The 12,230-nt window shown below is 39.9% G+C and overlaps 1 protein-coding gene across 3 annotated transcripts in view; it reads left to right on the plus strand.

The window, feature by feature from the left end:
- SCEL (sciellin) overlaps positions 1-11,923 on the plus strand; it is a 138,963-nt gene extending 127,040 nt beyond the window's left edge. For 2 of the 3 annotated variants that reach the window (XM_019525557.1, XM_019525558.1), the window contains 5 exons: positions 739-810; positions 3,918-3,992; positions 5,596-5,704; positions 9,108-9,210; positions 11,283-11,923. In XM_019525557.1, the coding sequence (XP_019381102.1) occupies positions 739-810; positions 3,918-3,992; positions 5,596-5,704; positions 9,108-9,210; positions 11,283-11,299 (376 nt within the window). In that variant the 3' untranslated portion in view covers positions 11,300-11,923. The remainder of the gene's footprint in view (positions 1-738; positions 811-3,917; positions 3,993-5,595; positions 5,705-9,107; positions 9,211-11,282) is intronic. The other variant, XM_019525559.1, reaches the window with a different exon arrangement.
- The last annotated feature ends 307 nt before the right edge of the window (positions 11,924-12,230 follow it).

A 12,230-nucleotide genomic window follows, 5' to 3' on the forward strand; every position in this document is an offset into this window, starting at 1 on the left:
GTCTGTTGTGTGTTTTTTATACCATTCCAATAATGTTACAGTATTTTTTTCCTCTTGAAATAAAAATGTAGCCCTAGGCAGGCACCTTTTAAAGATGTTTATATGTGTTTGTATCTCAGCTGTAATATGTGTTATATGTGATGCATCACACCATCTGCACCACCCTTTTCAAAATTCTAGATCCACCCATGCCTAGCACTGTAAATCTGTAGTAAAGACGGGCTCAAAGAGTGTGCTATAGTACATAGCATTCCATGTACTTGACTATGTATATACCTTTATTAGCAGTGTGAATAGAAAACCAAAATTAATTCATGAAAGATTCAAATGAAGTGAAGTATCGTCCTCACTATTTATTCTATTCATTTTTACATAATAGGTTCTTCAGCAGAATTCTAAGCTTTGTGGTATAGGTTCTGCAGGACCAAGCAGCAACATGGCAAGTTAAGGAGAGAGTGGTAGGGATTGCATTTGAAAAAAAGTTGGAATATGGATTTTCCAGGAGAAAGTTGGATTGGGTTATATCCCAATGGCATTAGCACAGTTACAGGTAACCTTTGGGTGTTTACATAGGTGTGCACTGTGCTGGGACCCTGGATCCCATGGAGCTTTGCGTGGCCAGGACTGTAACTGAGAATTAGGAAATATTTTTGCTATTTGTTTATGGCCTCATGGCATTGTTCTGTATAGTACATATATTTTTTAAAAGATGGTTATACATGTTTGTGTGTATTTCAGCTGTAATACTTCAACTACTTACTCAAGTTCAAAGAACACTGTTGTGTACACAAGGACATATGAGAAGAATAGGTACTGGAAAGATACCTCAAGTATTTTTCTCTACAGTAATTGTGCAATAATTCTGAAAAATATCTGTTTAAGCATAACCAATGTCATATTCAGACATAAGGCACCTCTTATTAAAAGTATGTTGTGTGCTAGGTGAAAAATTTGCAGCATAACTGCAATACTATATGTGAGGTAGGTGGAGAGCAGATCAGAGAGGAACATCTGAAACAGCAGAGAAAAGTTCAGAGAGCCCAGGTATAACTCAAACAGGAGATTCTCACTAGATAAATTTTAAATCAGTCATTCTGATCTGTCATCTGTGATCAAAGTAGGGCCATAGCAATTTAAATTCATGCCTAGTTTTTGCTGTCTTGATGCATGAAAGGTCATAGATTTCCCAACAGAAGAAAGCCTCCTGGGGCACTTTCCCCTGTACTCAGCGCACCCAGAAAAATAGATGGCACTGTATAGGGAAGCACTGTGGTCAGTGCTTGTTGTATGGAGCTCATTGTGGAAACTTCTTGGGCAAGCCTCTACTAGTTGAGCTCCTGTAGTGCTCCCAGTGCAACCTACTGGTGCTCTGCCACAGGGGAACTCCTAGGAGAGTCACTGGGCAGAATTCTCCTTTGCTGCTAAGATGTGAGAGTGAGACACATGCCTTTTTAAGTGTTTAAGTTGCAGAGCAACCTTCTACTACACCTTCCAGCATGGCTCAAATCACACTAAAGACATCAACATTTCTTGCACAGCAACATTTTTGCCAAACATAAGTAAATTTGTCCTACTGCACATACTCAGAAGTGAGTCAACATTTCCTCAGAGGCATCTAACTCCATTCATACGTACTCTGTTGCAATTCAGCTTCACCATGGATGCACAGAAATGCTGCAAAACCCCCAGATTTTGTAGATGATCAATATCCCACAACTAGCAATTGTTTCACACTGAATGGCAAACAGGGTTGGGGGGAGGAAGGGGGGGAACAGGGGAACAGGAGCACGCTAACATTTACTCAGTGGCTAGAGCACCTGCCACAGACTTGGAAAACCTGAGGTTTTAGGTTTATTTCCCTTGAGGAGATTTGAACCCTAATCTTCCATATTATATGGTAGCATGCTAATTATCAGGCCAAACTAAGAGCATATGCCTATTGAATTTAGGTCACCGGACAGCCAAGAGATGGAAAGGGAGCATTACAAGAGCAAGCATGACTTTGTGGCTCAGGTAGCTGGATAGGCAGGGGCCATAAACTCATGTCTAGTTTCCAGAACCTGCTCTAGGGGATTTATTTTTGTTTCTTTTAATACCAAGTGGAACCCCCAGCATACCCTGTAGCCCCAGTGGAGTGAGCACACTAATGATTAGTGATGCGTTTGGTCTCAAACCACCCTGTGCACTGCAGGCTAGCATCCTTTCTCCCTTGCACTGACACAACTCAGCTGGGCCAGATCCTGCCCCTGTCACTAAAGTGCAATCCAGACTAGTGCCAAGATTTACCATGGCATGGTTCCCTTTCGTTCTGATCCTATGACTTTTTCTCTCTTGGCTGCCTAGGGGGCCAGCTTCCCTTGAAACACTCAGCCATGTCTATCTTTGAGTAGTCAAACCCTTGAGGCTAAGGAGGGCTCTTAGAACCCAGGTCTCCTATGTCCTGGGTATATGTCCTCACAACAGGCTATTTGAGGCAGATCTTCATATTATTTTAAGGGGAGAGACAGTTGTCCATAGAGGTATCTATCCACTCAGAAACCCTGCTAAGATGGATTTGCTTTATGCAGTCAGGGGGAGGTGGAATTTCAACTAGAGACATGCATCTTAGTCAAGTTGTGTGCTTTTGTAGAATGCTGTAGAATGCATCTCTGGGGCCATATGACCTGTGTACTAGCTCCTCATTGAAAGTACAGGAGAACTGTGGGCCAGATCCTATTATACTCATTAGGTGCCTAAGTAAGATTCTATTCCACCCCTGGCTGAGTCTCTAAAAAAATATTAATAGAAAAGTTGAGTGGTTCCTCCTCTCTCCTTTTTGAGACTTACTGTTCAGGCCAAAGTATTGGTGCTTTACAAAAGTAGGTATTTTAATGTTTTTCAGGGACTTGAACAAGATGAAATATGATGAAACCTAAGTGCCTAACATGGAATAGTATCTGATGCCTAGTGGGCAAAATAGAATTTTGCCCATTTTGTCGGCGTAGAGACAACTGGGCCATAGCTAGGTACTGAAACAGGATCTTCCTAATTAAGTGCATTAATATCACAACTAGTCATCCTTCTGCCCTTATTTCTGTGGAAATAAGGTACCTAGCACCAACAAACTCTTGAGTTATTCATACCTAAATTACAAACCAGCAGTAGAAACCATAGAATAATTACCTTTTATTAATACCAATGTAATACTGGTGAACTAAAGTAAATATGTCACTTTGAAAAAGCTCAAAACCCATAGCTTTAGTAGCTTAACTTCCATACCTACCTTGCAAATGACAGTCCTATGCCAAATGGTATTATTCTTAACAGTAAAGCACCTGGAGTAGGCTGTGTTAATAACTGAGCATTTACCTCGCATGATAGTTAAATTTACCACAGCATATCCAATTTGCAGTATAAGGAAAATTACAGTGAGTATAAATATTAATTGTGCAGCAAATAGCCTATATTTGAATGGTATTCTGTATACTTCTTGGCATACGTCACAATTCATTAGCAAAAACCAATTGGCTAGTATTAAAAAGACAACTCTCCCAGGACTAGCTTCTTACCAGCTCCTGATATATTACTTTCTGATTGGAATGTAATCATAGGCAGCCACAATACCATATTTCAGATTTTGTTGAATGGCCTATGATTTCAGTTTGAAATATTTAGAAATTGTAAAATAGCAGAGCATAGTATAAGGCATGGTACTTTATTTTTCACTTTATACTAGATAGAGAATTTGTCCTGATTACTTGTTAAAATAAGAAAAAAAAGAACCCCCTCCCCCCCAAATCACCTCTTATTTTTGCAGGTTGACCACTGGTTCACTGTATGTTACAAGTGATTTATTGTGTATAATCAATACTTCAGTACATCCTTGAGAAGTACAAAATATTGCTCAGTAAAATTGGTTTGTGTTCACTGAATTACAGGAAGTCCACAAATGATGCACAGGAAGAAAATGTCACAGGAAAGTCTATCAAAACTGTTTACTCCACATCTGATCGGTAGGTATACAGGAATACTGCTATATACTACTGAAGAACATGACCATTTTACAGTAGCACTCAAAATAAACAGAGGAGCACAGTGAGATCCATGCTAGCCTGATTGGACAGCTTCCTCCTCCCAGACCTGCTTTTCAGTGCCATTACATCATTACAGTAGTTTTGCTGTCTGTAATGCTTGTTGCATTTCATTAGACTTTCATTCACTTAAAGTCTTCACTGAAACAATGGCTGGTGCTTGAAGTGATGGTGTTGTCTCAGAGGTTCTGTTGGTATCTACTTTTGACAGCCCTTTGTCTGTCCAATTTCATTGTTATAATTGAAGCAGAGTCTGTAATAACTAAGCTTCCGGTACAGAGGTGGTTAAACAGGCTGATATGATATTTACAGTTAAAATATTATTTTTCACGGTACGTAAGATTTTTTCCAAGTGTAAAGGGAATAACTTCTCAAATCATCAATCTTGTCACTAAAAAGAAAAGCTGTCAGGGAAAAGAACTTTTCCAACCATTGTAGATTCTGATAATACATTTCTAGTACTTGGGAATAATCAGATTCAGAAAAATTTATAATGAAAACAGGATGAATATAAAAGTTTGTAATGGGTATCTATATTATCCATAACATTTTGAATGTGGGGATAGAAAGACTTGTGAAGCAATGGATAGAAGATGGATATAGGAGCATATCAATGTGTGGGAATGAGGAAAATTAGTCTGGTTTACGCATCAGGAAGAGCAGTAACAGGAAAGGGTTACTAGATAAGACAATCTAGGGAGCAATATCACAAAAAATGTAGAGATTTTAATTTTTCATTATGGGTGCCAGGCAAGTTTGTCTAAACATTTATGCATGTTAATTTGGCAGTAATGAGAGTACATTTTTTATTTTAATCAGAGACAGCAAAATACTTCTTTCAGCCACTTTGCCAAAAATGAGTGAGAACTCAGTGCATGACTAGTCAAACATCTGCAGGTTTGAATCTAAGCACCAATTAATTTTTGTGTGACGTTTCTTTATTGTGACCTTTCACTCCACTTCTATTTAAGGCAAAATCCTGTTTTACCTAGTGGATGACCAAAGTGCAGCTTGGGACTAGTTCTGTGATACCTGACTAGTGTGATTCTTTTCTGTATAAGTGTCTCTGTTACAGGAATAAGAAGATATCTGTGAGTCTCAGAAGGTAATCCTATTCCTATAATCCTGGTCACTTTTTTGCAAAAAGGGGGTAATAGTCACTCTAATCAGATAACTCTAAGTTAGTTTCAAGCTGCAGTTTTGTTGTCCAGTAGGTGAAATAGGATACTGCTCTTAGTGTGCACACTCCCAAAGGTCTTAATACTTTCTGATTATTTCTTAGAATCACCCAGCCCAATAAGCAAGGACATTATTCTTGCTGTCTGAGAAATGTATCAATCAATTTGTCCATTCCTACATTACAATTATTGATTAGAATAGAGGGCATGTGCATGTGACAGTATTTCATTCATGACTGATATATTGTATGCTAATGTCTTACTAGTACTAAGTTAATCAATCCTCTCCTTGAGATTCTAGTGGTAGCTGCTTTTCTGACAGCTGATGTTATATTATATATGCACAGGACTATAATTGAAAAAGATATGTGTACATACTGCCGGAAGCCCCTGGGCATAGGTGCCAAAATGATCTTAGATGCCTTGCAGATTTGCTGCCACTCAACTTGTTTCAAGGTAAGAAGGGGTTTCACTTGCCACAATAAAATATAGATGAAAATGTAACACATATATCGTGAATTATATTGCATCCATCACAACAAAATGTGTAGGCCTTGGACCTTTTTCCTTTGGCAGCAGAATGGACCCTGCACCATGGAAAAGGAAGATTTTCCTAGGCAGCCTTCACCTCAGGTTTTCTCTCCTCTGTCCCGGGGGCGGTGAAGACTCCTGCAGAAGTTCCCTCCTCAGATTTTTTTGTTGTTGTTAATCCTACAGGGGAACACTTCAGTTTTATTAACTTACAGTGTTATTTGCTACAAACTTAGGGGGGATATTAGTCATATTGATGCCCTTGAAATAATAGGTTGTGTAGAAGTTGCATCTCTAGAAGAAGTTAGTAAGGCCTGTAGGCTTTGCTGGAGTATGGATTAATGCAATACTGAAACACTAATGCAGTTTTACAAGGCTAGGTAGCAGAATGTAAGTAAACACTACTGGTTTGGCTCTAGCAGTTAGCCAAAATTTGAGGTCTTGAAGACCATTACCACTAGGAAGAGATATTAGATAATGGAGTCATGTATTTTTTTGGTGTAATCTTCTTTGTCTACATTTTTGGAAATAGCCTTGTTTCCTTCAACACTTCAGGAATCAAACAACAAGGAACAGATTTTCTTCCTACTCCTACATCATTTCCAGCAAGCATTTAGTCCCAAACTTCCTTCCTCAAAGTTTTGTCTCATGGTCATGGTGGTTCTATATCTGTGTTCAGTGCTTTCCTAATGCCTTCTCTGCTCTTTTTATGGTGTTTTTTCCCCACATGCACAACTCAAACAAACAACACCCAGAAAATCCTTCAGCTCAGATAAGCCACAGACAGAAGTCACAATTTAGGTTGATCTGGCCCCTGAAAGCTCTCTACAGCCTTGACCAAACAGAGGTGCATGGCTGCAAAGCATTTTGAAAAGGCCTGATTCTGCAAAAATCTGAACTCTCATTGTATGAGGGTCTACAAAAGATAACTATGATCACTCAAAAGTCTACGAATACCCACATTTACAATTTTAAGGGATGCGTGCCTCTATTCAAAATTTCCAAAGTGTTCTGCACCTCCATTCAGAATTTTTTAGGGGTCCACAGATTAAAAAAAGCATTTTTCTCTCTACAAAATACTAGACAACTCTTATTTATATGATTATTTTTTAGCTCTAGAGATAAGAGTACATATTTTTTGCTGTTGAATTATACTAGAATTTGTAGTGACATAGAAGTGGGTAGACATTGTTTGGAATGGTGTGAAAAGCCTTTATAACTACCACTTGGTTTCATAGCCTGCAGAGGACGCATTGTTCATCCATGAATGGAGGAAGGCGGTATGCCCAGGATGCTCCTGAACTGGAAAAAACATTGTCAAAGGATCTACTAGATTAAGCTGAATAATACTGGGTGTGTCTACACATGTAGTTACAGTGCCTGAATAAATTGCAGAGCTTATTGCTCCAGAGTTAATTACTCCTGGATGCACTGTTTGAATGTAGAATTAACTGCGGAGCAAAAAGCTCGGTTTATTCAGACACAGCATGTGGGGCCAGGGTGGAGCAGCCCTGGCTGGCAGGGGCCCCAGGGGTCAGCCAGCCTATCAACCTGGGCCTGCTTTCCCCCTGCAGCTTAACGTGCTGCAGAGGGGTGACTGGGGCATAATGGAGCTTCAGTGTGGGGCTAGCCAGCAGGCAGCTCTCATGTTAAAGCACCCTCATGCCCCAGCCAGCCAGGTAGCATCCACATGTGAGCTGCTGTGGAGTTTTTTACTCCGTTGCAGGATAGTACTTGTATTTACAATTAATTTACTCCAGCCCAATAGGGGTGCACATGTAGATACCAAGATGTATACTGCACAACTAATTAGTCAACTGTACAGTAAACATCTTGTGTAGACATGCTCACTGAGTATACAGTTCCAACGTCTTACTGCCTTAAAGTAGATATGAGAAATAAAGAAGTTAGAAGGGTATCTATTGGATTTGTCTGTTTTTAATCCCATGGGGTTGACACTCTAAATTCTTTCTTCACTGAGTTTTAGAGGGGGTGGTCTGGACCTGGAGGCCTGAGGAATTTAATGTGGACCTCAATTCACCTGCATATTTTCATCTGCTTTCTTCTAGAAGTTATCCTGATGAGTAGCCATATGGAAGTTGGGTATGGCTGATAGCCACCCAGAATCTTGCTGCTAGATAACGTTTTGAAAATGGTTTTAATTGCACAAGCAAGGGGTGAAAGAGAAACGGTACATAACTTGGCCGTTAGGCTTTGGACTTGGGAGACTTGCATTCAAGTCTTGTATCACTCTTGACTTCACTTGTGACCTTTGGGCAAGTCATGTAGAAAAGAATCCTGTTTCCCTTTATGTGCCCAAATGGAAGTTACCCAGTCACATCACGAGTATTTTTTAGCACTTATATGCAGTCTGTGAACTTATTCTGTGTTCGTTGTGAGTGTGTAAGTGTCTAAACAGCTACTGCACATGCTCAGTAGGCTGCACTTAGGTCAGGCAGGTATATGGCTCCATGTGTGTATGCTGTGTGAGCATATGTCACAATTATACCCAGATCCCATACCTGAATCCCATACTGAGTGGCTAGGGTACTTGTTCAGGTAGCTGGAAACCCAGATTTTAGCATATCTCCCTCCCATCCCTCCGGCAGAAAGTTTGAGCCTATAGCACTTTAATGTCCCAGCACAGTGCTATAACTATCAGACTGTAGGTTAAACATTATATGGTTTATTTTCTTGAAGCAGGGCACCTGGGCAGCCAAGAGGGAGAGGCGAACAAGGTAAAGGTTATGTGGCTCAGTGAGGTGGCTGCTACATTAGCAGTGAGGGGGTTGTTGCTTGTAGCCTGAACCCTGGTTCCCAGTGAAGCAGAAACTTCCCTGCTGCTCTCTACCTAGTAAATATTAAATTCAAGGCACTGTGGCTTAACATCAAGAGGAAAGCTGGAAAATGCCTAACCTGAGGTGCAGTGTTTAGACTTACATGTTGGGAAGCAGGAGGGGTGTAGTTACACCCCCCTTCTCAGTTCATGGGACCTAAAAACTGTGTTTCCCACTTTACTGGGCGAGTACCCTAACTGCCATGCAGTTAGGTTAGAAGGTGGGAGCGTCTCCCTCTTCTTAGTCATGGGATTTTGCATGGCAATGATTTGGGGATATATTCACCCAGCTATGTGCAATTGGAGCTGTGTACCAGTCCTGCCAATATAGAGCCTACTGCTAATGCTCAGTTGCCTTGGGGATGCTTTTATGCATCTACAGTGATCTTCTGCTCATGTTGGAAGGCATCATAGTGGGGATGAAATTATTAGAGGATTTTATTATAGAGGTTGCTTTTTTCATGAGATTTTGGTTTTAATTTTGTGTTTAAGTGTGAAGTGTGTAAAAGACCTCTGGAAGATCTGAAAGCAGGAGACAGCATATGGATTTACAGAAAAACTGTGCATTGTGTACCTTGCTATTCTAAAGCTAAAGGTGAGTCTCAAGAAGACCAAATCCAAAATGTAGTTAAAAATTGCACTTCTGTTACCATTTCTGTGACTAATTCTGGTTATATCTATGGACTTGAAGCTACTCTGGTTCTGAAGGAAGCATTTGATATGATTGGGTGATCAGATGTTACACATATGGATTTCAGCACCAGACTCCAAGGTGTTTTGAGACAGTGCATGTTAAGTTTGAACACACTGTATATTGTTAAATGCACAGACCAAGACTATGAGTCTCTCTGGCTTTGCTCCATGCAAAGTCATTTACATGGCTACAAAGTCAGTGTAAACATCATCAAATTACTGGCCAGTAGAAAGTAGAAGTGTAAAATTGTTCATTCTGTTCCTTTTGGAGGAAACAAGTCCCATATAGGAGAAAGACCTTTCAGATTGACACCTGGATGATCTCCCCTGTGAGAATTTCTCTTACAAGAATGAACACCTGTACACTTCTGCTTAACTCCTTTTGTTATCCAGAGGCATGGTAGCAGCTTCTCCTGTACCATCCCTAAGCAGGAGACTCTAGACTGGGAGGCAGGAAGAGCAGGAAATTCCCCAAAGCTTGACTCCTCCCATGCAGGAGCTGAGATGATGCTGTTCTCTGAGCCTTCCTGGGACTGGGGACACCCCAGTCTGGAGAAGGCATGAGGGGACATTGCCCTCCTGCTCCCTACCTATTCAACAGACTTACCCCAGTGCTGCATTCCCCTCCTAGGGTGGTGTGGGGCTGCAAACTGGTTCTCCCCAGGCAGCCGTGGAAGAGCTATGCATTCCAGGACACGCTTCAATCTAGACAGCAGGCAAGGGGGAATGCCTCACTGTTTCACACCCTCCTGGGTGTGGTAGAATGAAGGGGAGAGACTCCCCACTTGTTCCCTAGACTGGGGGCAGAGGGAGACTTTTGCTGCTGCTCTACTCACTGCATGTCTCCACAGGAATGGAAGAGGCAGAGCAGCCAGTGCTCCCTACACCTTCCCCAAACTATATCACCCTCAATTAAGGAAGATGCAGGGAAATAGGGGAAAGGGGGTAGCTGCAGGCTGAATGCCTGTAATGCTTCCTGTAACGGGGTAATCTGTCTCCTTAGGGAAGCCAGCCCTGTTAAGGATCTGCAGCTGTGGGGCATTTTGGTAATGTCCCACATTAGCAGAAATGCCCAACTGGGGAGCTTAGAAGTCCAGAGGAGAGAGCAGAAAGGAGGTAAGCTGTGAAGGAACAGCTTGCATGGAGGAGGAACTAAGCTGTTGTGCTAGGGAAAAGCAAGAGCAGAAAGTGTCTCTTCTTCTAATGTCTAGAGAAGATGGATCATTTTGGTTTGTTCTACCTGTGTTACTAAAGACTGAAGTTGTTTGATGGGACTAAAAGCAAAGTCATTTAGCATGAAGTAGGTAGCAGGATAAAAGGACTTCCTTATGTTCCTTCTTCCCCCCCCCCGGAAAGATTTCTAGCAGTGGAAATTTTTCTGAAACTTCCACCACTAGAAATGAATACCTGTCTGTAACCATATGATGGACATGTTTTACACCCATGTGCCACACACTTTGGACAAGTTAAATGATTAACCAACAATGCAAACTAGTGAAGAATCAAGCTCCTACTTTTTAATTTGTTGGTTAAAATTACTTTTATTAGTCAGAGTAGATGGTAAAGACTTATTAAAGCATAGCTGACATTTCTTCCAAGAAGTTACCATTGAATGATATATCTCATTGAAATAAGTTTATATTTATGAAGATTACTTTATTGAAATATACAATGTTAATGGAAATCATTGCAAAAAGTTGATGGGGATATCACAGTTAAAACAACTAAAATATTCTCTCAATTATGAACATTTAGAATTAAATATCAAGAGTTTGACTATCAGGTGTTATAACCCATTATATCTCCATTTGAAATAATATTGCTACGCCAACTCCTGGCAACAGGGGACATGGCCCCAGTGTCTTTTTGAAAAAAAAAAAAAAATCAATTGCCCTAATTGTTTGTGTAAATCTGTAAAGTTTTGATTGTGTACTTTTTTCTGTGCTTCTAATATACCCTTTCTTTATCTTGCAGAAAAATGGATATATTAATTACGACATACAGAAATCACAAAAAAAGAAGAGTCATTAGTATTTTAAGTGCATTACTTATTACTTAAAAGAAGTACATGTATGTTTAATTTTTATTTGTAGGACTGAAATATTCTAAAATCAGTAATATCCTACTAAATTGTCATTACAGAGACATATCCCATGAGAATTAAGATGACTTTACATGCACATTCTAGAAAGCAAGCCAATGTATTCTTGACTCTGTCCGTCATGAGTAACATAGCTCTTTCTCCATGTGATTTAGCTGCTTATGTAATTTAAATGCCTTGTGCGGGTGGATATAGATCTACTCATAAGTTCTGAAGGACCTGTTTTCTGCATATTGAAAATATGCATTCTAAAATACAAAGAGCAGTTTTTTTTGATTACACTTCGCTCTTAAATCTAGTAACTTTGGTATGGCGTGTTTGTAAAAACCTCGAGTGTTATAGTTGTCCAGTACAATCATAAAATATATACTATGCATGACATAAGATCATTCTGTTTAGTCTTTCTTACTTCAGTAAGCTGGTTGTCTAAACACCTTGAGACTGCCAGATATAAACAATATAAAAAGCATTTTGTTGGCATATAAATAGATTAAAATAAAGAAATAAAACAGTTTTTCACTTGTTAATGCATCCATTTGTAAGAAGCAGTAAGTTTCTGCACTGTAAATGGTAATTTAGTGATTTATTGATTGCAACAATAGGTGATGACTCTTAGCATTTTTGCTTTAGGATTGACCTTTTACATCATTAATGCTTTTTTTCCTTATCTCTCTGCAGAAAAGTATTGATTTGGTATCTTTATGAAAGAGTACCCTTCTTTTAAAGGAAAAGGGAAGTACACATAGTAATCAACTAATCGCTAAAACAAGCAAACCTCCCCTAAAAAACACCCCCCTCCTCCCCCCACTAAACCAAAACAA

Source organism: Gavialis gangeticus, unplaced genomic scaffold, assembly GCF_001723915.1.
Source record: "Gavialis gangeticus isolate Ggan-Ray unplaced genomic scaffold, GavGan_comp1, whole genome shotgun sequence".
NCBI lineage: Eukaryota > Metazoa > Chordata > Crocodylia > Gavialidae > Gavialis > Gavialis gangeticus.